The 26,938-nt window shown below is 42.2% G+C and overlaps 1 protein-coding gene across 4 annotated transcripts; it reads right to left on the bottom strand.

Annotated features, from left to right (window-relative positions):
* Positions 1 to 7,946: 7,946 nt before the first annotated feature.
* Positions 7,947 to 26,161, bottom strand: LOC133908451 (homeobox-DDT domain protein RLT2-like). Of its 4 annotated transcripts, none has more exons than XM_062350485.1 (19): positions 25,180 to 26,160; positions 24,574 to 25,086; positions 22,050 to 22,126; positions 20,615 to 21,133; positions 20,437 to 20,529; positions 19,930 to 20,094; positions 19,601 to 19,823; positions 18,843 to 18,943; positions 17,966 to 18,052; positions 16,070 to 16,204; positions 15,809 to 15,964; positions 14,843 to 15,052; positions 14,340 to 14,745; positions 14,032 to 14,255; positions 13,409 to 13,957; positions 11,556 to 12,173; positions 11,356 to 11,460; positions 9,329 to 9,580; positions 7,947 to 9,147 (listed from the first exon to the last, which is right to left on the bottom strand). In XM_062350485.1, the coding sequence occupies exons 1-19, from the start codon at positions 25,385 to 25,387 to the stop codon at positions 8,290 to 8,292; spliced, it is 5,499 nt and encodes a 1,832-aa protein (XP_062206469.1). In that variant the 5' UTR covers positions 25,388 to 26,160; the 3' UTR covers positions 7,947 to 8,289. The 4 variants fall into 4 exon arrangements, 3 of the variants coding, with proteins under 3 accessions (XP_062206469.1, XP_062206471.1, XP_062206468.1); XM_062350487.1 differs by having other exon boundaries at positions 14,032 to 14,745; positions 20,615 to 20,727; positions 20,842 to 21,133; XM_062350484.1 differs by having other exon boundaries at positions 14,032 to 14,745.
* Between the last annotated feature and the right edge of the window lie 777 nt (positions 26,162 to 26,938).

Below are 26,938 nucleotides of genomic sequence, written 5' to 3'. Positions count from 1 at the left end.
GTCATCATCACGCAAGTAGTCATCACACAAGTCATTAGATAAGTACCTTATGGCTAAAGGTATGGATAACGATTTAAGTGATGATGAATCCGATGAGGATTCTCCCTCCTATGATGAAATCCTTCATTTGATTAATGAGCAACAAAAGACCCTCAAGAAACAATCTAAATAACTTAAGAAATTTAATGACCTCAATGACATTCATACTACCTTTGTTTCTAATTATGAGCAATTATTGAGCAAATTCAATTTGCTAAATAAGGACCATGAAGAGCTTAAGGTAAAATTTGAGTGTATTGAATCTCAACTTAAGGTCCTTTTGATGTAATCTACATCTCTATTTAATTTTAATCCTAAGGTAAATGCTTGTACTTCTTGTTATGATTTAATTGATATATCTAGCTCACTCTTTGCAATGAGATGTGTGTTGAGAATGTTCTTGTAGATCCATCTAATGAACTCATTGCATAAGAAATTGATGAGCTCAAGCAAGAATTGGAAAATCTCAAGAAGGACTTGTCAAGATTAAAAGGCAAGAACCATGTCCAACCTTCTCAAGATAACTGTGCCACCATGGTGAAGAAGTTTGCAGAGGGGTCCACCGTCACATGCTTCAAATGTCATCAAGAAGGTCACAAATCCTTCCAATGTGAGCAAGTCAAGAAGGAGGTCAAGGAGAAGAAGAAGATCATGAACCTCTCCAATAAAACCTCCAACATCTACACCAAGTCCAACTACAATATCAAGATCAAGAGCAACCACTACAAGCTCAAGAAGAAGAACAATGTAGGGTGGTTGCACATATGGTTAGGATAAAGAACCGGTGGTAAAACCAACCGATTTGGGTGCCTAAGGAAATTATCACCAAATAAAGGGGCCCCAATCGATTTGGGTTCCAAAGAATACTTGAAGCCCGAGGAGGCTATGGGGATTTAGAGACTTGGCTCACAAAATGAAGCGAAGGTTCAAGCAAAGAAGCCAAGTGTATAAGATTAGACGTTTTGATGAAGATCATGATCATCATATACCCAAATCCCTATCCAAAGGTAAAAAGGTAATAGAGCTAGATGCAAAATCTTTCAATTGTTGTAGCTCATTTGTCTTGTCTAGGATTACATGTGTATATTTCAATTTATTACAATGCCTAGTGTAGGTTTTCATATAGTAGGATGCTTGTGTTTCTCTCTTTCTTATGAGCAACCTATATGATTTATTAGTTGAAAGTTTCTTTCATGATACTAGTTTCACAATTGATATCTTTTATGTGCCATGAACCAATCTATAGGGTACTCTTCTCATTGTTATTAATAACAAGTGCATATATCTCGTAAGTATTCAATACTTGTATGCACATATTTAGGGGGAATATATCATATAGGTTGTGATTTTGAGACTAACATATGTTGCTAGATGTATCTTTTGTAGTCTCATGGAGCTATCAACAAGTCCGCAGAAGTATGCAATACTTAAAGGCTTTAATTGGTATCATTGTCAATTCATTTCTATATTTAAGCTACCTCCATGCATGATATGACTTAAACTTTCTACCTCTACTTATTGTCTAGATGTGCATATATTGCTATATTCCTATAAGTGCTATTCACAAATATTTCTCATTATATGTATGCACACATAAAGGCGGAGTTTAAATTATATCATGTGAGTTTCATGAATTATGATCCTTGCTTCTCTTTTTTAATTGATATCAATGTCTCGTATCCTTACAATTGGTATATATTTTCAATTGGTATCATTTTATTGGATCATGATTTATGAAGCTTTCTCATGTGCTCTAACATTTTTTCTCGAGCTCAACATGTATTTATAGCCCTTTTGAGATTGTTGACAAAGGGAGAGAAGTTTGATGATCAAAGCAAGAAGAAAGATACAAGATGTCTAAAAATACCAAAGTTGACAAAGGGGGAGAAGAAGAAGATACAGGAAGCAATATGAGGCACCTAGGTTGACAAAGAGGGAGAAGTTCTTGTATGAGTCGATCGAGGGAGATAGTGGCAATGGAGAAAGGAAGAACCACAACAATAGGGGGACTAAATGGTAAGAACATACATCTAAGCAATGTGGTAAGCCTTTGTGATGTTTGTGATTGGTATTATTTATTATTTGTCACTTGCTTTAATTGTGTTATCATCAATCACCAAAAAGGGAGAGACTGTAGCGAAAATGACCATATTATGCCATGATTGTGATTTTGGTGATTAATAACAATATAGTCATTGGGACTAACATGTTTGTCAAGAATATATGTTAATAGGTCTCATGGATGCAATACATAAAGAAGCCACCACAGACAGGACAAAGATTGACTGAATTAGAGAAGCCCCAGGAGAATTGCTCTCATAGGATGGTCCGGCACTCTATGTGTTGAACTCACCGGAGTATTTCTGACAAAGGGGAGAAGGCTGAGAACCTCATCGGATAGTCCGGTGATATGCACTGAATAACACCGAAGTATTTCTTATAGAGAAAAATAAAAGTGCAGAAGACTTAAGATCAACCCACCGAATGGTCCGATGTTTGATTTGTGCACACCGAATCATAGCATCAGAGCATTTCTTGCAAAGGCGACTGCAAGTGTTGAACAATGAAGAGCAACTCACCGAAAGGTTCGGTGCTCTTGTGAGATCAATGCACCAGAGCATTTCTTGCAGAGAATAAGTGACGCAGTCTGGCTCAAGTTAACCCACCGGAAGGTCCGGTAATGGAGTTTAAGATCTCAATGGAGTATCCGGTGTTCACAGATGCATTGAGTGGAGTTCCAACGGCTAGTTTATGAGGTTGTACTCACCTGATGATCCGATATTAGGACTACTGTTCTCACCGGATCATTCGGTGTTAATAGCTTTTCTGAGCCATTGGAAAATAGTTAGTTGGCTGGTTTGATGCTATAAATTAGCCACTGAATTTCAGAGAAACCCATATACACTTAGTAAGACATCAAAGCCACCAAAGTGCTTAAAGTGATCATCCAAGGCAATTAAGCACAAGATTAGTGAGTGATTAGTGCTTATAGGTCTAGAGAGAGTGTTGCTAGGTGATTGCTGCCTGGAGAGCGGATCACGAAGTGATCCTAGCTTGTATCAAGTGGTATGTCGGCGTCTTGGAGTCTTGGTGACTCACCGGCAACTTGAGTCGGAGTTTCTCAAGCTTGTTGACCCTCCAACTTGGTGTGGAGTGGCGGCAAGACACGTGTACGAGGACGCAGAGACCCTTGCCTCGGTGGCTTAAGTTCCAAAGTGGTCACGGCAGAAAGTGACTGGAAGAGAAACTAGTAGTGAGATCTTGCCTTTGTGGCTTGGTAGCTCATCCAGCTTGAGACATTGCCTTGGTAGCTTGGTGGCTCAAAAGTCATGACCGGGTGCCGACTAGGAGCATATCTTTGGTGGAGCTCTAACGTGGACTAGGGGTGATATTCATGCCATCGATACCACAGGATAAAAATCTCTTGTGCCGAGTTTGTCTCTCTACCTTATTTACATTTTAACATTTACATTCTTGTAATTACCTTGCTAGAGTAGGTTGCAATCCTCTTGAGCGATAGAGTAGACACAGTAGATAAACCTAGATAACATTTAGATAGAAATTGAGAAAGGTTTATCTTGTAAAGTTTTCAGATCCGGTTAGATCTTTAAGTATCCTAATTCACTACCCCTTCTTAGGACGTCATCGTTCCTCACAACAGCCTACAATTGTTGTTGGTTTGACATGTTGCAGGAACCATTCAGACATATCGAAGGTACTTTGCGGACACTTGGCGCCACCGAAGCGTGTTCGAATGTCGGTATCGGTGAAGCCATTGATGGGCCTTCGGAAGTTGATTGGAGATCTCTGTTCGACTTCGTGAGGGAGTCAATTGAAGGGATGTCGGAGGCGCCGTCGCGAGAGAAACCCTCGGCAAGCCTTTGGAGGCAAGGCGAAGACCATCACATGGTGCCGTGAGGAAGACGACCGAGGGTGCTCCGGATGTGCCATCGACTGTAGACCTTAGGGAGTATGGCGGAGATGAAATTGATGCTAGCAACCGACCCAGAAGGATATAATTGTAAATAGGGCAGAAATACTTAGAAATAATACCGCATTGCCCTTGAATATATCAGAAATATGGCAATTTGAGAGGTATATTGTACATTGTAATAGAGAATGATTGAATACGGTCTGTAAATAGAGTAGCACTGTAATAAAAAATTAAATAACATTAATTACAGTGCACAATTTCTTATTCAGTGACCATTCTAGTGGATTGGTCGTCCTTATTTGGTTACGAAAGTTTCCAACACACACAAAGTAGACACGAGGATAGCAAGGCGGTTAACACGCCGTGGTTGACAAATCGTGGGTTCCGGCTATAGGGATGCAAGTGAGTCAAATGATCTGTAGTTAGATCACTGCTCTAGTTCCTTGACCTCTAAAGCCAAGGCGAAAAAATTAAATGCCAACTCGTCGTTTTGCAATGGTCAACCACATTGATTTACCAAACAGCCAACCTTGAACCGCCCAAATTTGGCCTCAAACGCACACAGGTGTACGGTCATCAGCGGCGATGTGTTGGCGCGAGACGAACTACGAGACAGCTCGCAGGGCTTCAACACAAGTACGTGCACATCCACAAAACCTCAAAACCTCGTGCGCATTACGCATTCCACTCTGCATATCTGCTAGCCGTTAACGTTCCTCCGCGCTATAATTAGCGCAACCAACGACACCACCCACCTGCCTCGGCCCGGGGGATAAATAGGAGCAGAAGAGATGCTCCACGGCAGCGCGCCCGGCCGATCGATCATCATAGCTAGGTGGCCGGCGGCGGAAACGTTGAACCACATTGCGGCGGGGAGGCGGCGGCGCATCGAACAGCTAGCTTGCTAGGACGCTAGCTAGCTGCATTGTCAAGGATGGGCGGGTGCAGCTGCAGGCCCCTGGGGTTCCTGCTCTCCCTGCCCTTCGCCTTCCTGTCGCTGCTGCTCTCCGTCGTCGGCGTCGCCCTCTGGCTCGTCGGGTCAGTCTTGCTTCTCCTGCGTCTTCTTCTTGTTCGATGCAATTCGTGTCAAACACGCTGCATGTCTGATGCGTTCCTGCAGGATAACGCTGAGCTGCATCTGCCCGTGCTTCTCGTGCTGCGTGCCGGTGGTCGAGCTGGCCGTGACGCTCATGAAGCTGCCGGTCTCCATCGTGCTATTCTTCATCGACCTCATCCCGTGCTAGCGCGCCTCTCCCGCGTTCAATTCATGGGGTGGGGGGGGGGGTTCCAATTTTCGTGCATCTAGAGGAGCATATGTGTAGTTCTGCTGTCTCAGCGCTCAGCGTTTGTTCTGCTTCTGCAGGCAGTGTGCACGTATGTATGTAACATGTAAGAACTAATTCACAACCGTTAATTATCTTGGATTTGACAATATGTGTTGAGAGAGAGAAAATTGGATGCGTATGCATTTTTAGTGCACAAAATCCATGCCCACTCCACGTACGCTGCATTTTCATGTTGTGATCAATGCGTTTTCAGACCATTGGAAATTATCAAAACTGAAGGATAAAAATAAACGAGTACATCATCCAAATACTTAACGCTGCAGCTATGGGGTAGCCGAGTCAAGGGCATAAAACCATAACCATTTGCACAATATTTGGATATGCAGCCACTAATTCTACAATGCATGTGGCCCGTTTGGATCCTATGAATTGGCACGAATTAAAATCATATTCCAGGAACAGCCTGTTTAGATCCACTATGAAAATGGAAAATGTGATTTCAGCCCATTCTATGGGAGCTCATCGATACTTATAGAGGATTCCTGGCTGAAAAAGCAGAAAACTCTATTCCATCTCATCCCGTCCGCTCTCGCTCGACCCCGACGCGGCGACTCCTCTGCCTCGGGTCGCTTTCCCACCGCCGCCATTGGGCGCATCCCCACCGTCGTCGTCCTCCACTGTATTACGGGTACTTCTTCCTTCTCCTCGGCCAACTTCGCCATCAGCTTCTTCCTCTAGATTGTGTTGTAGTCACTTCTCGCGGGTGCTCTGGCCAGATCCGAAGGCGACGAGTGTGGGATACGGTCGCGAGCGCTTTGGATTACGTATATCGTTGTCATAGATGTCCGTCTGGTGTCTATGCTTGATGAATATATTGGGCCTAATGGTAGCTTGTCTGTTGTTGATCTGTAGTGGTTTTGGGTATAGAAGCAAACCATGCTTGTACCTTGAAATAAATATCAACTCAAAATTTCTAGCTGTGCTGCTGTGACATGCTGTCGTGTCTAGGGATGCTCTGGAAAAAAAAAATTGTGCATGTGTTTTTCAGGCGTGGCTACAAGTATGAGCATGTGAACTGGTTAAACATGTAGGAGATGTAGAGTTTATTGGCTTCTGAATCTTGATGAATTTTTTTTTATATATTTGTAGTCTCTGGCTCCTAGCATGAGTGTTGCACCATGCTTTAAGTAGTCGCTGTGAAAATGTGATGCATTTGGAACGCATTATAACAGAATCGATAGATTGTCTCGAACTCAAAGTCATTTTTACTGGTTGATGCAATGAGTGGTTTCTAGTAATTTTTCACTTTTCATCGAGCCAAATAGTGCCCAACAGATGAGCTTGATATGCTGTGTACTTCTGTGCTGTTTTGAATACATCTAAAATAGAACCGACAGTTAATGGAATATGATTGTCTTTGGTCTTATTTTCATGTACCAAAATTGATGATCTTCGCTTCTTTTCGTGTTCCAAACTTCAGCTGTACTCGTTTTTTCACGTACCAAATTAGTAGTTCAGTTGCAGCATTTACATGCAAGAGACAGTGATTCCTCAGCTAGCCTTTCAAGATACTCAGACTTGCAAGTTACATAATTTATAAAGGAAGATCCTACTATACATACTTCAACAGGATAGCTATGTGGGATTGGAAAACTGAAAGTTGTTTGGTACTTGTATAATTTTTTTTAGTTTTAGAATGTGACTTGCCACTTCAAATAACAGTTGTATTCATGTTTTCATTGCAGAAAACATACAAGTTGCAGTTGGTCACAGGTACAAGGTTGTGAAATTTTGGGATTTAATAAGTCTGATGCATTGCAAAGATCATCGTATTGAGGAGGCTTTAAGGACAGCAGCTGAGAGTTCAAAAGAGATGGATGCACCGAATGAGTTGAAGTGTTGGAAGAAGATGGGCCAAAAGCTCCTACAATCGAATGAGTTGCTGCACTGAAGGAGATACCCAGGTTGGAGGATGGTACAGTAGAGTTTTGTTTTATGTTCTTGCTTCTAGTGAGTGCAAGCTCGAGTGTTTGTTGGCACTTCCAATGTAAGGCGAAAGAATTGATGTGAGCAAAATACTTTTCTTCCTTTTGTGATGATTTATAATTGTGTGTATCTAGGGAAATAATGGTAACAAGAGGCTTCGGCTCAGTTTTATTCAATAGAGTGGAGAACTTAAGGAGTGAGAGAGCATGAGAGAGGGAGAGAGAATGTAGAGAGAGGAGGAAAGGAGTTTATTCAACTCTATAATTTATTTGTGTATAGATTATTGATGCTGATTCCATATTTAATCGTTCGAACAACCTTTGTAATTTGATTCCTGAAAAAAGATTATATTTACATCCAAACAAGAAAATTAGAATTGATTTAGATTCTATCAAATTCAATTCTATATGGAATTAGAATTAGAAACTAATTACTAGAATCAAATTCATTTCCTAAGATCCAAACGAGTCCTAAGGGTTTCAACCCGTTTTACAACCTATATTTCAAATTTGCTAAATTCACACAAACCCGCAGAAAATATTGGACAGTGCGGTGAGCGACTTAGGAGTCCATGGGTATCATAATATCATCTGACTTGGGACTGACCGTGTGACAATAAAAGAAAATAGGATGCGGAGAATAGGGGTGGAACCAGGTAACTTTCGAGGCATATGGGTTTGGAAGAGCCGGACACATGTACATGCAAGGCAACAAAATGCGATATAATTATACTTTGCCTTGGGTACATAGTACAACTAGGGGAATTGCCCCAACGGCATAACTACCCAGGTACATCTTAGCACTAGTCGATTGTCTAGGCAGCAACACTGCGCAAGAAAAACCACAGAAACCACTTACCAGTTTCTCCACTCCGCATCTAGCCTATTTTTTACTTTTCACATGAACGCATCTCGCATTTCTTTTTAAACAACGAATCTAAGCATTTTTTTTTCAACCCACGAAGGAAGGCGATGTGCGTCCGGTGTTATTTGAATTAGGTGTCCATGGAAGATCTGCGGATAAGGCCCCTTCTTCCTGCCTCTCTTATTCACTGTAGTCGGACGAATATGAGGTAGCACCTTCATCCTCATCCGCATTCATCTCCACTCCGTCACCGCCGTCTTCTCCATCTCCATCGTCAGCCATCTCGTCATCATCGTCCATCTCACCATCGACGTCGTCAACAGCATGGTCTGCGTCATCTTCCTCCACATACTCGTCACCCTCTCCATCACCTTCAGCATCTTCATCCTCCTCGTCAGTCTCATGATCCATCGTGGACATCATTCCATGGGGCGTGGACCCTCCAGAATAGCCTATGGAATAATCTGGTATTTGCTCTTCGTATTCCTCGTCCATGGGTTGGCCGTTTTCCTCATTATCTTCCGACCGATCTGACCGAGATCCAGAACTATTCTCATCACCTGAAATATATGGCCTTCTGTTATCCAAGCCCCACTCATCCGCACCAGAGCTCTGTGGAGATTCCTCAACAGCAGTAGGCTTTGAGCTGCTAAGCATGCTAAAGCTTCCCAACAAATTTGCCTTTGGAATTGATCTGGCTCTGCCCTCAGATGGCTGCCGAGACCTAACAGTTCGACGTCCTCTTCCACGACCACCACGGCCACGTGTACGCCCTCGACGTGTGTTCTTCCTTGGCGCTTTCTCATACGCAACATTGTCATCCTTAAATTCGATCCTAGATGAGCTGCTAATACCCCTTGGGACCCTTCCACCTCGACTTCGTCCCCTGCCTCCCCTGCTACCTCCTCTACTTCCTCGTCCACGACCCCTACGGCCACTACTGGGAAGCCACCTTCCATCATATAGATCAAAACCAATCGGTTCAAGTGGAGCTGTTTCTTGCGTGCTCTTAGCAACTGTATACCTTGATGGAAGTTTCTGCAGGAAGGAAGAACATAATTATATAATCTGTAAGGCAAGTGATGATAACACATCATAATTTAATTGTACAAAAACAGCAGAGCAATAAGGATGTAGATCACAATCAAAACATAACATATTAAGTAATTACTACCTCAGTCTAAACAGAAAAAACCAGTATTATCATAATTTAACTTACCATGAAATCTCCACCATCTCTCTCCGTCTTTTGATTTTGTATGTACGAAACAGCAGAGTCTAGGTCCAACATTCGGAGCATGACAGCAGCGGTAGTGTCAGGAACCCATGGAAGCACAGCAGCAGATCCAGCCTGTCCTAAAGGATTCTGGGATGGAATATCCTGTGAGTTTGAGTTTAGACACTCGCTTGTTGTTTCAAAATCAGAAGAGAGGTAGTCTCGTCTTATTGCACCTTCCAGCAGAGTCAAAAGCTGCAAGGGAGAGGAAGACAAAGCATCGGATGTTACATGTCACAGCAGATACATGAAACAAGTACCAACCCATAAATAGGCATGTGATTACTGACAACATGTGGTATACCTTGAATCAATGTAAATTTACTAAGGAAAATGTGGTTATTTAGCTATGCTAGTATTATCTGTCACACCATCCTTCATTTAGTAGTTCAATCTAGGTCTGCTGCAAGGCTGGAACTGGTAAACTAGAGCGTAACTTGTGAACTCAAAAAAAAAAGCTACCATGCTCTTGGTCATGGCAAGTCCTGGCCACACCAGTTTCCCAAATCACCTCCAAATAAATGACAGCTAAAAGAGGATGCTGGGTAAGCTATTTCAGCAATTTAATAATTACCAACATTCATTGAAACATAATAAGGTAGTTATACTTCCATGATTGTTTAAAGTGGTTTTCTAATAAGGCCTCAATCATGTACATATGGTTGCCACTGGGTACCCAGCACCTATACCCAAACTCATACCTGCTATGTTTGGGGAGGGTATGGGTTACCCATTTTTATATGGGTATGGGTAGGGTATTAAAGGGTAATACCCAGTTTACCTGTACCTGTTCAGAAACAATATATCGAGTTTACCCATACCTGTTCAAAAATAATACACCCCCTCTACCATAAATTTTTTGGCAATCTGCTTAAGATCATCTCCAACCATATTCCCTTCGTTTCGTTCCCTTCCGATTCCCTTCCCTGTTCTCATTCTATTTATTTCCTCTCATCTCCAACAGCTTCCCTTCAAGGGGAATCGCGAAGGGAAAGGAAAGAGAATCCCGTCCTGGAAGGAATGACTTTGGGAATTCCTTCGTGATGGAAACCGTGAAGAGAAACCGTTGGAGCGCTGAAGGGAACGAAAATCTCGTCGTGAAGGGATTCTGAACCCTGAAGGAAAACCGTTGGAGATGGTCTAATAACTCTAGCGATCCTCTCTCTCTGTGTGTGTGTGTGAGAGAGAGAGAGAGAGATAGCCCAGATTCAAATTTGCGTGCCCAGATTCTGACCTGCTCAGTGAGCTAGCCCATCGGTACCTTATGGAGGGCGGTGAGCGTGCTCTCGAGCTTGTACTCCTTAAGAAACTCGGCTAGCTCAGGGATGAGGCTGCCCATCGCCCCTGTCATCAGATCCATGTTGGATTGGTCACTCCTGCTAGCTTGCTCTCAAGATTAATTACTCCATGAATCCATCGTCTTGCTTGCTGTGTGGATAGCAGCATGCGTTAATGGTTCTTCCACCCCTCGACTTGCCCATGCGTGCTTGGAATGTCGCCACCACCGACTGGACAACCATTGGCGTCACCTCCACAGCCCTCGTGAACCAACCGGGTAACCCCCTCGCCATCACCTCCCCAACTCATTGACATTGCTTCCCAACCCGTGGAGTTGCCTGCACATGGCCGATCCGTCGCACGTGGCACACCGGTGGCCAAGCTCGCATGCCCGCACACTAAGTTCCCCTCTACCCATTACCCATTGGGCATACCCAGATTTATTGGGTATGGGTAACATTCTCTCGAATGGGCACAGGTAGTTTTGGGTTTGGGTATGGGCTACCCAAACCCTCCCCAATGGCATCCATACATGTACATCAACTGGTCTAGCCAACAAGTGATGAAAAATCCATTAAAACTGAAGTTAATATATGTCTGCCAAGCAAATGAACCTGAATGCATGTTATCAGAGTTCCCATTTGAAAAAAAGAATGCATGTCGCAAGAGTAATAGAGAAACAAATACAGAACCTGGAATATTTCGCCAATAGATTTGGTAGAGTACAACTTCACACCCCAAGATTTCCGATACACATCAGTCCAAAACGATTGAAGTGCTTCTGATGGTATTGAGGCCTGTAAACAAAACACTAACATGTTGTCCAAACAGCTCACTGGCAAAATAAGAAAAACTGAGAAGGAACCAACAAATGGGAAAAATGCGATCTGACCTCAATGGACGCTAACTGCACCTTGAGCAATCTCATTCGTATTGGAACAGAATAGTCCGCAATTTGCATCTTCCAATTAGGGTCAGTTCTCGACTTCTCTTCACATTGTGCTGTGTGCTCAGAAAAATTATGAATGGATTTGAAGGTCTTATGGCATGAAGAACAGTGCCTTTCTTCGGCTAAGTATATCTGATAGCAGAAATTACAAGAATGCATCAACTCAGAGCATCTTTTCTCGCCATACTTCACAGCACATGTCAATTCTCGATTGTAGTATTCCCTCCACATCCATTTTAAAAATCCATCTGCCCTTTTTGAAATAGCAGTTTTCTCAAAATCATTACGTCCCAGCTCTATTCTGAAGGAATCAGAATATGCCGTGGCACTATCAGATGCAACACTAAAAGTACTGCTTGGGCTTCCAAACTCACTATGAAAATTTGCCCTTATCATGTCAGTAGCTCCGTTCTTTAGATACCTTCCACCAGATTGCTCTACAGCTGCACTCCTCCTCTTAATAGCTTCCTTAAATGTCGGCTCAGTCATTTGCAGCATTGAATGCAGCTGTGCCTCCCGGCTGCCACGTGTATCAAGGGAAGCTACTAAAGAATCGAAGACCTGCACTCTCATCAGTCACCACGCCCAAAATTTAGAAAGAATGCGATGTATACATAATGCTTCATGCTTGTTAAAAGAGATGCTAATGTAATGAACATTGAGTTAAGAAGATTTCTACTTAACAAGCTTAACAGTATCTGCTTAGCATCGTGGTTCATATGCAACAGCATGAACAGAGCGCACTAGCCGGCAAAGGACAAAATTTAAACCAAATAACCATGCAGCAGCAGTAACAATGTGTGTCTTGAACACCTGAAATGTTAGTAGCTGCATGTGGACTCCAAATAAAAGGCTTTTTGCCATTTGGTGGCGGAATCACAGAAACCAGCATTAACTTTATATTTCAATAAGTACCTACAGAATATATGCATTTGAGACTGAAATTTCATTTCCTTGATTCCAGACAGATGTTGGAATCCACCAGTACACTGGTAACTGGATGGTAACCAGCTGGTTTCCTGTTGGATTACTGTACGGTAATATTTCTCAATATTTGATACTTCCTAAACCTTCAAACAACACTGGTGCTTCAAATTCTTTTGAAATAACATCTAAACTGGGCGGTATTACATATCCCTGTACCAACCGGGATTCCAATTGACCGGCGGTACCATAGGGATTTGGAACCAGATAGCGGGTATGGAAAATGTTGACATGCAGTAAATTTCTTAATTCAAACTTTTATCTAGAAGACAAAAACTGAACCAACCTAGAAGGAACTAGGTGGCATTGTAAATAAGATGAAATAGGCACCCATATGCAAGTCAAAGAGGACTCAAACTTGGGTGGTCTAGGCTCAACTACAACTTCAAACTTGTTCACACTAAATAAAACTACAACAGTCAACATCCAAGTTAGTTTTTTTTTAAGAGGCATTTTTCTTATAAATAAAATTCCAACATTTTTTCCTGTGAAATAAGCTGGTACTTTCTGTATGGTTACCACCATTTGCCCGTCATACAGTGGCCAGAGCAAGCCAGCAGTAACTGGCCAAAATTATACACAAATATTAATACAGGAAATCCCAGTAGCAAACAAAATATCACATAGATCTTCACAAGTGGACTAGTGCATGGCATTTGAAAATGACAGCATACAGGGAAAGACAACACAATGTTAATGAACACATTATCCCAAAAATGACACAATTTAACATCTGAATTGTAGTTTTTTATAGCACATACTGTGAACCACAGTAATCATGTTAAATATAGTAGGTACGAATGAAAAATTACCTCCTCTGAATCTATAACTCTCCAATATCCATCTTTGGATTCAAAAAATATCCTTCCTGAGCCAGGGTCATTTGGTGATGCCGAAGTTGTAAACTGCCAATACCGATTTCGCCTCCGATCCTGACCCAAGGGCAGGGATCTGTAGACATACAACTGTTCTGTCCGGTGACCAATGTACGATTTCAACTGAGATCGTGTTTTGTCAGCATAAGCATACTGCTGAACAGCTAAATTATCTGGGGTTGCACCGATTTCCAGGCCTACACCGTTCCTCTCATAAGATATACCGCCAGCATTACCCTGACTATGCTGATCAAGCATCTCACAATTGTTAATGGCCCCAATATTTCCATCATTCTCCTTATCAGCATTAAAGCCTGGAGTTGTAGTACTCTCTGTAGCATTGTTTTCTTGATTAATATCAGCCTTAAAACTCATGTAAGAATTACATTGAATTCTGCTAGCAAATTCTTCCTTGGAACGCCTCTTATCAAGTTGCGCCTCCGCCCACATTTGCTTCTTTAAGGCATTTGCTAACTCCAAGCGTTCCTGTAAGACTCTTGATCAGGTGTTTCCCGATGAGAAATAACAAGATAGAAGGGTAGTTTAAGCAAGATCGTTACCTCAAGAACAGTGCGAATAGAGTTCCCTTCAGTGGCAACACCAACAAGCGCAACCAGTGCATTAAGGCGTTCTTCAACACTAAGATCACAATAGTCACCTTCTGCTAGTGCCCGTACCCAAGGTTCAACTTGATTGCTTTCGTCAATTTGTGTATCTTCAGAATCACCAGGGTTTACTTTATGATAATCAGATGAGGCTCCAAGATGTGAATCACTTGAAGCACCTGCAGTATTGGAGTTGCCTAAAGAAAGAAGGGCAGCACCTTTTGCAGATTTAGTAAAACAACTTGGTGGGTTCAATACATTACCCACACTATCTGGCTCTGTCTTTATTCCACCAACTGTTGTTGTAGTTGGTACGCCATCTTGTGCCTCAACAGCAAGATGGGGATGCTTGTCATCTCCTACCTCAGTATTCACATCATCACCATCAGGGTCATCATCAGCATCATCACATTCAGAATCTTCATCCCTCTCAGCATCATCCGCCTCCTTTTCAGCTTCAGAGTCTGAAAGCACATTCTGGAAAGCCCTAATTTTTTCACGTGCTGCTGACAACACAGCCTCAGAATCAACTGGGTCTTTTCTATAAGTCGACTTCACACAATATGTTGAAGGCGCAGTTCTCTCAAAAAGTTTTGTATCCCTGGACAAGGCAGCAGCTATGGATGCTTCAGGTGTCTTGCTTGTTGTGAGGTCTCTCAGTCCAGATTTCTGAACAGGGCAACAATTAACTTAATAAATTAGAGAAACCACATAAGGAAAAAAAAAATAAAGGAAAATGGAGCTGCATATATGTATGAAAACATACCTGGATTTTCTCTGCAACTTCCAATATTGTGAGACCTTTGCTTCCTTCAAGAGATAGCACATGGAAAGCAGCAAACTTTACAGTTCCAGGAGTAAGACGGTGCCGAGATCTACGGCGATGGGTGTAGCCTCTTTCTTTCATTAAAGCTGCGGCATTCACAGCTGCTGAACCATTTCGGATCGTCGATATAACATCCTCACCATTATGACTCTGCATCAAATTTTGCACCCACCTTTGTCAAAACTCTTGTAGATATTTTTCTTGCCATGCACAAAATTGAGAATATGCTGTGAACTACAGAGATCCTGCTTCCGAAAACTAATTTTCTATCCACATGACTAAACGTATATGTCAATTTTCCAAGAGAAGTGTTCGCTTTTCAGCATATCCCAATCATACATTTTGAGTTTTGGTATGCCCTCTTGTTAACAATATAGAGCAAAGAATACAAGTACTTCGAGTTTCCAGACACTTTGTTCTGCTCACTAGAACCAAGATCCCAAATATAATGTAGATTAGGTTGGACAGGTTCACAGATCATACTAAATCCCAGCCTATTGCAGTCAATACTGGAAAAAGAATGGGCGAACCCGATATCTTTAAAATTAATCCATATTTGCAAACAATATTCTCATCATTTTCAGACAGAAAGGTTCCAGGTTGGTAATTGCTCAATATCATAAATAGGTGCAACATGATGCAAATTAAGTACACGAAATTTGGAAGAACCATGGCATAAAATAAGACAAAGCCTTAGTATTATTAGTAAGTTGCTGGCTTTATTAGGCGGTTATTTTGAGTCGAATAAATATCAATTGACCATTAGGTTATGAAGTAATGTTGATAGTTGGGTTTATAATAGAACACTAGTGTGATGATGATTTCAGTGAGAAATACATAATACGAGGAAAGTTTTTCAACTGAGATAATCGTAGAGGCAGGTAGATGGTATAAGATAGCACATACCTCATTATCATTACGATAATAAGCATCTTCGACGTTCCTTTTCTTTAGTTGAGGTCCAAAACCAGCAGATAAAGCAAACTGTCGTAATATTTCAGGCCATGTTAGAAGATTCAGGTGGCGTTGCCAGCTACGTATATTGAATCCCCAAGCATATGCCTGTCAGAAAGAAACATGAAAGTTCAAGAATATAAAAATAGCACAAAGCAGACAAGCTTAAAAGAATAATAGGAGCTTTGAGAAAAACATTAAACATGTGCCCACCCCTTCAACAATTTGTGGATGGCCACCTCCTGGATTCACCCCCAATGCAACCGATGGAGTTCGAGCAACGTCCTCAATATCCTTTATGATGGATTTGAGCAGAGCAACATGCAGTTCCCCCAACAACCTTGAATCCTATCAAAAGAAATGTGATATGAATTATCAGTATATTAACTCATAAAACGCTAGCTCCCAAGCCTAGTGGCTAAATCGTCCAAAGCTACAAAATTCTTTCAAAAGCAGTATATGAATTTACATAAAATCCACACACACAAAAAGCAGTATATAACATTACAACAGACTCCAATAAGATAATTCCCAGTGTCACATGGACATGTGAAGATATGCACACCTGCTAATGCCTAAATCACCCAACAGCTACCCAAAAAAAGTTGTAAATAACATAATAAACAACTCTGGCAAGAATACCTTCACTGTCTTATCGGTTTAACTGGATTGTAGTTATGTAGCACCTATGAAGGTGAAACGGAACAGCAGGAAAGAACTCTACTGAGTTCAACTATACTAAAGGACAGGACGCTCGAAATGAATATAAACAATTTTGTATGACCAGCAGCAAAGATCAGTTTCTTCAGTGTCTTTCAGCAAAGACCCATTTTGGGTGTCCTGTGGCAAAATTCACCGTACAAAAAAGACCAAAAAAAAGGAAACAAAACTGCCCCTTGCATTATATGAGTCAAATATAAGCCAGTCATGACAAATATCCCTCTGGGCCAAAAATAAAGAACATGGAATTTTTTGGCGGAAGAAAAATATCTTCCACGAAAAAGGTGAGGCAAGAGCCAACTCACTAGAATGGCTCAGGCTTGGAGGGGAAGTCCAAAAGAAGATAATGCTTAAGGTGATCAGAACCCCCCCCCCCTTGGCGTGTGGCCATGGTCAATATTTATATTACAACCCAGGAGGTAAGTGTACAAGCATACCCCACGGGGTTGGTAGAGACAGCAGTCGTCACTGCACCGCCAGGCCCTAAGGCTAGCCTGGTAAAACATTGTCCAAGCCCAAGTCAACCTTCAACTACTCTGATGACATCACTCAACCATGGCAGTGACCCCGACCGGCATGTGACCGCAATGCTCAGCCGATCGATAGCGACTGTTCCGTCCAGTCCAAAGGGTCGACCTCCAACTGCTCTGGCATTAAATGCCGACCACTTCGTGGCATGTAGTTTGGGATCGCTAGCCCCCATGCCGTTGGTCTACGGTGGGGCCGCTCGCTCCCCCATGGCTCCGGGGGTCTTCGGCCTCAGGGGTCCCTAGCCCTAGCATCTGGAGGCTTAGGTCGACTCAGAGCCTGGGGTTCCAGAGGTCATAACGATCTGGTGGCCAACTCGACAACAGTCTCCTTGATTTCTGTCTTAAGGGAGGGCCTCCGGGTTTGAGCCTGAAGGCCTTTGGACATAGGCAGGCAGAGCCAAGGGCGTCGAGGGGCCCCGGTGGCGACCCCCCAACAAAATTGTTTCAGCTTTGCACAGTCTCTGAGATCCACATTTGATTATCAATATTTCACAAAATATAAAATGTGAAAAAATGTGGAAATTATATATTACAATACAAAAAGTTTCTTATGGCTACCCATAGAAAGCAATCAAACCTGGAATATCGAATCTGACATAAGAAATGTTATAGAAGCACTGGCAGAAACTAACCCAACAAGCATAAGGCTTGTTGGTAACCCCTATTTATTTTAATTTTATTCAGTTATTGCCCAGAGTCAGAGATAACATTTGATCAATGATTCGTGTGTCTATCTCTGTACATAGACCTTATCAATATAATGAATCATACAAATCTGTTCTTCCAAAAAAAATCCCTTATATCATAACCGTACAGGTAAAAAAATATAATCCTTGCCCAAAGGGAACAAAAGACTTACATAATCATGAAGAGACTGAACAAACTCGTCAAATGTAACTGGAGAAAGCCCCAAAACATCGGTAAAAGTAATCAAGAATTTCCACACCTGCAATTCAGTAAGCAACAGTTTCCTTTACAAACACTGACAAATACACATTAGAAGGGAATTATGCAGTTCAAAAATTTGAAGTAGCATGGCCAATCATGAAAACCAATAATAGCTTAAATAAACACTAGCAATTTAACCAGCTGGAATATATATATCTGCAAACAGTGTAGTAAGCTAAGATATTACATATGAGATATCCACATTAAATTTTATCCTAATTCTAGAAAATAAAAATGAACTGCTTTATTAATTTATGGGTTACCCTGAATTTATCCATTAGCAATAGAGCACCATCAGTCAAAATCAATAGCAAGATCAAGACAAATGGATTGTCTGCGATACAAAAAAAAGTCCAATGCTACTACTTTAATGTCTTGTTTGAAAATGCATTGCTGGAATATGGTATCTGTAGGAAGTTATATGAACACCATACATACAATCGTACATAGATCAGCATATAGACTTGATGGATGATGTACTAAAAAGGGAATTCATTTATTCTATACATGAGTAATAGAGCAGCATAAGTGAAGATATACAAACAAGATCAAAACAAATATGCTTTATCAATCAATTAAAAGCAACAAGGTCCTATAGTTGTGATTAAATGTCTCTTAGAAATTGATTGTGCAAATAAATATAATGTGATCTTTTACAGATTAAGATTAACAGTGAATCTTTTGCTAATGCTAGGTACCCAGATAATTTTAGAATCTCAAGATCCCTTAAGAAAAGTCACAAAACACCAAGCGAGAAGAGCAAGAATGCAACATGCATACAGCATTACCATCAAAAGCTTTCCAACATTATCTTCGGATCCAATCCAAGGCTTTATTGAAAATGGCACCTTCAGTCTCACTGTTTGAGGAGGGAATTGACTCAACATGCCTGGAACAGGGGAACAAAAGAAAAACAGATCCATGTAAATCAAATTATGCAGTTAGGCTTCTCATGATGGAAACAGTGCATTAAACAAAAAATAACTAGTTATAATGTCACATATCTGTTTCTTTGATAATGGCTTCAGTAACAGTGCCTGTCTAATGAATGAAGTGAATACATTATTTGGTGAAAAGTGGGTTTAGAAATTCAACTTTTAGTTTTCTAAAAGAAAAAGGTTGGAGTAATTTTTCACCCCAAAAAAAAACTTGTGTCCTTCGTGTTACCTTTTCGCAAAACTACACGTGTCATCAAAACTACATTGGTCATCTGATATTTCAAACTAGCCAATCAAGTTGTTAGGCTGTTAGGTCTAACTCAGAGACGGACAATCCCTAATAGTGTTACTGTAAAAAAGTACTCTATTTTGAGTGTGCATGCATTGACCTAAAGCAGTAACACATAAAGCGCCTTTCAACGCTCAAGATCTTACCTAGAAGTTCCAGAGGGTAACATACAAAAGATTATACAGTTAAATATTAGTATATGGCTCTAGTTTATACTCTATTAACGATGTACGAGAGACTGGACTTCATTTGAGGTGAACTGTTACTTCTGGAAGAGTGTATTTAGTAAGTAGTATAAACCTAAACTTGCCTAACCTACCTCGAAAGGAATCAAGCTGCTGCAATGTGTTGCTGTCAAGATGAAGCATTGAGGGCAACCCATTACTTTGTGCAGCCAATTCCATTAGTTCCAAGCGCTCATCTTCCACCAATTCCATATACTCCCGTGCAATTCTGCGTGCTGTAACCCTTTCATTGGCAGCTCTTTGCCTTGCAGCCTCTTTCTCTTTTCGGAGTTCCTCCTTTTGCCTTTGTTTCTCTGCCTGCACAGGTGTAGGCAGGCAGAAGCTATCACTAAACAGAGGCATAAGCTATTTACTACACTGCATTACAGTTTACATTATAGGAACCAGAAAAGAGAAAACTAACTCGTCTAGATTGCTTCTGCAAAAATTTCTCCATACGCTCATTTTCACGCCTTTGCTCTCTTTGGAACCTCTCTTCTTCTCTCTGCCTCTCACGCAGCAATCTCTCCTCTTCTTTTCTTCTCTCACGATCAAGTCTCTCCATTTCCTTGCGCCTCTGTTCCTCTCTCTGCACAGACATCACATTGTAAATGACTTTCAAACCAAAGACGTTTCAGATCTAGTGATCTACAGTAACAGAAAACAATAAATACTCCCTCCAGTCATAAATACTTGTTGCTTTGACTAAGATCTGGTCAAACTTTTAAACTTTGACCGTCAATAGCTTCTAGACTATTTAGTTTGGAAACATAAAAATCATGTGTGTAGATTTGTCTTGAAAAATACTTTCATAATGTTATATGTTTATTAGATATTATAACTATATTCTAATAGAAAATAATGGTCAAAATTGCATATCGAAGACTGTAAAAAGTCAAAAGCAACAAGTATTTATGACTGGAGGGAGTACCTTTCTATTCAACATATCTTGTTTCTCAAGTTCCTTCCTGATTCGCCTTTCGTGAGCTTCAACTTCCTTTGCAATCTTTGCTTCTTCACTATGCTGAAGAAAATCCCAGACAAATTTAATATGTAAATGTCTATGGCTGAAGAGCAAGATGCATATATGAAGTCAGAGGAAATCATACTTTTCGTTTTCTGTCCACTCGAGAAGCATCTTCATCATGATAAACTCTTCTTTCAGATGATATAAGTGAGTTTTCTAACCCAGCAACCTGTGAAATACCAAACTGGCCTTCAACTGGAACAGAATTAAGGTTGCTATTAGATTGAGTCATCTCGTAATCTGCTGGTACCGCTGGAAACATCAGAGGCCTGCCGGATTGAGGCAAAAGGCCAGAACCAGATGTTTGACCTTGAAAAGCATAACTAGGTGTGGCCTCCTCAGATCCATGGAGAAGCTGTGATCCTGAGGTGAGAGGAGATATCCTTGAATTTGAAACTTCCACTGGAGTGTCATAGTAGTGAGATTGGCTTGCCCTCTCATACGTATCACTTGGTTGCTCAGGAAGAAATTGGTACTCATGAACTGCCCGTGATCCAACATGAGGTTGACCTATGGGTCGATTACCAACCGTTGATTTTCTCTTCCCAGAAAATGAATTTGGAACAAAAGGGGGATCCATGGTAGGTAAGAATGCCGACGCCTAAGGGAAAAAAGGAGAAACAGAAGATTAAAGATGGTATGAAGGAAATTAAGGGGGAGCAATACAGGCCTTAAAAATGTAAATATGACACACAAAGTAGTCTCACCCTGAATTATCAGGATAGAATATAGATTGCTGCAAAGATCATTTGGGGAACAAAGATTGCAGCATGAATACTCACCAAGAAAATAAGTAGCTCTTCCATTACTACGACCATAGGAAACATAAAACATCCATGTATAGCAAGATAGAACTAATGCACAGACAAACAAGGTGCCACCAACGCAAATCTCTCTGTTAGGCATGATGACTACGTCATGTTTTCTTTTGCTGGAAAGCATCCACTGGGCCTTCTTCCAAGCAATCAAGCACCACACGATAATAGTTCCACACCAATATTTGTTGGCACCAACTCACACCTAATAGCCTCACTACGTCATATCACTCACTGCAATGTTTACTACTTATAGGTCAACTCTTGACCACTTTAGGGGATGGTGGTGAAGGGCGGTTCACATAAAACTGGCACAAAACGATATATGATTTTGGATCTCATAGGCATTATTATCATTTATCAGATCCAAATACATGTCCTATTCCGGACTGACTTCGCAATCACCGTAGGAGGTTTTGTGAGTATGCACTCATCTGACTAGGACACACCACCTAGACCATTGGCGCTAACAGATCAGCACAGCTACGGTGATATTCATGATTTCAATTTTTGCTATATCATGAGGCAGTAATGTAACTAAAGACCAGATGTCAGCTCAACACCATCACGTTTTACTACTGATGCAATGTCACTCCAAAGTAAGAACACACAAGATCAAAAAAAAAAATTCAAAGACGCAAATCCACCACACATTTCTGTAAGACATACAAACTTACTTGAGCAAGTTTCCTACAGATATACCTTTAAGAGCTTTGGGTCGTGCCTAGAAAATATCTTCGTATCATAAGATCGCACAGGCTGCTTTTGTTGCTCTGGAACTGCTCAAAATACATGGGAAAAAGGAATGTCAAAAAGGAATGTCAATAATTAGAGCAATATGAATAAATTGGTAAGAACGTGAATGCTATTAATGGAATCCACATAAGAACTTTTATGCACCAAATAGAGTAACTTATACAGGCCTTAGCCGCGTGCCATTTAGCAAGTTCTCATCTATTTTTTTACTTGTACAATGTTAAAGGGGTGTATTCTAGATTTCTAGTGCAAAGCCTTCTCTAGGTACTATCATGCAAAACCATATTTTGGGCATTGGATGCAATCTGGATGGATCGGATTTAGAGATATGTGGAATCTGCCATAAAGTGGAAAGTGTTCATCCACACAGTCTTCAAGACCCCCTAAACCTAATTCACACGAATCTCAGCTATTGGCATGCACTGAGTTTGATTGATACATCGTTATTGAGTCTAATGTCCCAGTATCATTGTGCCAGCCAACTGAAGCCGTCAACTCGACTTGCAAGTTGCATGCCAAGTTGGTAACTTGTTAAGTCGTCATCAACTAGCCTTGGCTGGTTCAGCGACTTGATGCCAGGTCTGGTGAGCAGGCAATAAGAGTATAGAAGAAGGAGTGAAGACTCAGGGCATGAGAAATTATACCAGATCCAAAAGAGCGTATGAGGGGCCAAGAAAAACCCTAGTGAACCCCGCCGCTGCCAAGACATCACTCTCACCTCCCAGTTAGTACTCTTCCTCCCTCTCAGTAAGAAATGGAGATGGATGGGGAAGACTTAAGGGAGGCAGCTCTTGCTGTTGGGAGTTGGGGAGGCCCTCGTCTTGCTGCCACCCTTCAGATCCTTCCCTCATATCCTGGTTTGTGATGGAAATAGACAAGTAGGCAGTGCTGCGGCGCAATATTTCTAGGGAGGTTGCTGCAATGCTACACTGCTCTCTGCTGCCGTAATACTAAATTGGACCTCACCAAAGGCCCAGATGGACCAGTTCGTCATAAGGCCCATCAATCAGCACGCTTTTCACTTGATGGTTTGTAGTAGATGTTAGAAGCAGCTGTTGCCGCAACGAAATTATAAAGTCACGACTGGACGTGCAAGACGGTATTCGGGGAGGTGGTTCTTGCACTTGGAGTTAGGGAGACCCTCGTGTTGCTGTCTCCCATCTGATCACTTCCTCTCTTTTGGCATGCGATGGAAATAGACCAGGGAGCCATGCCACATTTCTATGGAGGATGCTGCACTGTTTCACACTGCCCTAAAATTAAATCGAGCCTCACCTAAGGCCCAGATGCACCAGTTGGACATAAGGCGCAGCAATCGCGCGTTTTCACTCAGTGGCGGAGCTTCGACAGAATCTGGGGGGGGGGGGGGTCAATTCAATGAAACTGTACTGATCATTTGTATAAGGAGCTAATTTGTGTATCTATTTACTGATATATCAATATGCCATCAAGTGTCTACAAATTTGAAGCAGAGTGCACAGCCCCATTTGGCCTTCACATAGCTCCGCCAGTGCTTTCACTTGATGGGTTGCGGTATAGGTTAGTAGCAGCATTTAAAATTCCTCCTATGATACATAAAACATGTATAGATAGGAAAATGATACAGAAAATTCACATAGCATAAATCAAAGCAAATAACTTGAAATGAGAAATCAAGGAATGTGGTGACTAAGTACCAGTATAAGGATGTGAACTACAAAAGCAAATGCATAAATCGGAACTTCTAGGCAACTTGTGGTACGCTGCGGCAAGAAAATGCTAATTGAAGAAGAATCCCAATGGACAACAAAGATGATCCACAGAAAGACTTATAACATGAAAAGAAATCCAAGCAAGACACAACTCATTTGAGTAAGAGCTGGAATGGGTCATGTGTATTTATCAGGGATACTTCGCCTGAATATTTAATTGAAAAAGTAGTTCTCAGTTTTATTCTATTAGATCTAAAAAAATGATTTCCCTCAATAGACCCTTTTATGTACAGTTTTTATTCAATCACTCATCTTTAATAAGAATATTAGTTTACTTCTCATCTTTATAAAGAATATTAGTTTAATTCTTAGTCCAAGGGATCCCTTGTACAAAAAAGAGATCAGCAACGTTTTCACCCTTACTTCCCATCTTGATTTTTCATTGATCAATCATTCATTTCCCTCACCATACCATCTACCATATACTTCAATTATCAAGTAAACACTACTCTCCATCCATACTGCCTATATAGTTACAGGAATATCAAAAGACTAAGTAAACTCAATTATAAGATTTTACTATTAGAAAAAAAGAATAAATATAGTTAGGTTTACCAGTAGTATATTCCAAAAAGGCGATTGTGAAATCACATTACAAGCATTCAGCCCGGACATCAGAGAGGTCTCAGTTTAACACTTCAACTAACAGGAAACCTCAAGCATTGATTGGCTTAAACCTCGGCATAAAACACAAGGACTTTGAATTTCAACATGCGTACCAATTGGTGCACCAAAGGCGCCAGGAGGAAGCGGATCAAACTCAATGCCAAGCACTGGACCATCCTCCCTCAACGGTTCCCCAAGCTGTGACTCCACAGAATTGATCACATGGAGCTCAGATTGTGCGAGCTGCATCGATGCCACGGGAGGCGGTAGCATAACTGGTGGTGGCTCATAATACCTCCTCCCAATATCTGGCATGGAAATCCTGGGCACTGCTGAGGACCGCCCGGCAGCCCTTCGCGAGTGAGTTGGGTGCAGTGGCTCATCATACGGTCCAGCCACGCCCACCATAAGGTCACTGCTTGCCAGTGGTATCGCTGGTAGCGGCAGCACCGGCGGTGGTGCCATTACTGGTGCTAGTGCAGCCTCTTCGTCCCGCCGTTGCCGCTTCGATGGTGGCTTCCGGTCCTTGAGTCGGCGGTGGCAGAACCACATTTGCAGCTGCCTGTCCGACAGCCCTATCTTCGCTGACAGCTCCGCCCGCATAGCCTCCGACGGGTACTGCTCCGCTGCACCAAACCAAAAACCCCCCGAAACACTCGATCAAAAAAACCCCAAAAATTCAAAAACCAAAACACTGAAATCCGTCGAAATTCACGAACCAGCATATGTCTTCTCGAGAACCTCCAGCTGGTAGGGGCTCTTCATCATCCGCTTCACCGGCTTCTCCCCAGACCCCGAGGCCCCCGCGCCCGCCCCGGACGCAGAGATCGGGGCCGCCGCGGGCGCGGGAGGCGGGGGCGTCTCGGCGGTGGCAGGGACCTCCAGCGCCGCGTTCCCCACGCCGTCCCCGTCGCCGCCGGCGTCCATGGCGGCGATCGGGCGCCTCGAAACCTAGATCCGAACACCTCCGTGAGCACAAAGCGATTCGCAGAAACGAAACTCCCCAACCTTTTCACCCCCTCCTCGTAGCGTCTGCCCGCACCGAATGCCAGCCGCACTCGCTCCCTATATACGGCCCCCCGCCTCGCCGAAGGGGGGAAAAGGCGAATCGATGTGCGGCTGGATCTCCGCGCCGAAGAATATCAACAGCAGCAGCTAGAGGGAGGGATTAATGATACCAACAATAACTTGAACACCACGAACAATAGGTTGGTGAGGCGCACGGGCAGACACACAACACGGTGGAGATAGGGAATGGGGGGATGAGATTGGGGAAGCAGCAGGAACAGCAAGCAGGCGGGGCTACTGCTCGAACTGGGATTATTACCCACGAGAGGCGCTGGGGATTGGGTTCGGGCTCGTTGGATCGCTGCCATTCTGCGCTGCTAATAAAAACCAAACCTTTTTTTTCCTTTTCCGCTTAGGGCTCAGGCTTTGTATTTCTTTTTCTTTTCTTTTCCCTTTGCAGGAGCGTTTGTTTGTGCGAGTCGCTTGGACTTGTGTGATGGAGGAAAAGAATTAAAGGAATATTTGGATCGATGGAGAGAGATGGATGGGGTGGGAAAAATAGTGGGTGCTTGGATTTCTTGGGGTTTGATCTTTGGGGGCGTCCTTTGGCGCTTTTGACTAGTTGGGGTCTGCTGGGAAATTTGCGTCAGGATTTGGTGCTGGCGCGTGTTGGTGGGTGCGCGACGAGGAGGTGAATTTGGCCGCTGGTGCAATGTTTATAGGGTTTCTCCTCCTGTACGAGGGAGGGAATCATTGGACGAAGCGCGCTAGAACTTGGGGGATCCTCTGCGGTGGGGCTTTGCGTCGCAGCTGCGGGGGGGCTTTGCGTGTCGTGTCAGATAAGCCGGGACGGGCGTGTACGTGGCCCAGTGGCGGGGTCTGTCTTTGAGGGGCTGTTTGGATCAGCCAAATTTTAACTCTACCTGCACAATTTAGCAGACATTTGCTTTGAAGTTCAGATTTAGCCTGCCAAATAAATTTTGGCCTTGCTCAGTTATCCACCAAGCCAAATTGGCGGTCAGTTAGAGGCGAGCGATTTGGTGGCCAAATTTTGGCTCAGCTGCATGGTGAGTGGTCCATTTTCAATTAACAATCTTTAACTGACTATGTTCTAAACCACGCATCCAACTCGTCATTTATTTATATCATTGTATTTCTTACAATTTAATTTATAAAATAAAATCTCATTTAAATATATTTTGACACTAAACAAATTAATAACATATGAGTCTTACATGTCATACTCACAGTTTTGAAATATTTTAAACTGGCAGCTATGCAAACACCAATTTTACCGATATTTATAGACCTAACTTTGACTTGGCTACAAACTAAGCACTGTTTTTTTGACAAATTTGGCCATGCCCTAAATTTGACCATGGAAAATATTTGGTTAGGCCTTTTAGGGTCAACAACCAAATAGCCTCAGAATTTTTTATTTTTATTTTTTAATATTTACAAAAGTATAAT

Source organism: Phragmites australis, chromosome 2 (genome assembly GCF_958298935.1).
Source record: "Phragmites australis chromosome 2, lpPhrAust1.1, whole genome shotgun sequence".
NCBI classification, from domain to species: domain Eukaryota; kingdom Viridiplantae; phylum Streptophyta; class Magnoliopsida; order Poales; family Poaceae; genus Phragmites; species Phragmites australis.
The sequence above is the reverse complement of the archived record's forward strand: the minus strand, read 5'-3'. Positions and strand labels throughout refer to the sequence as shown.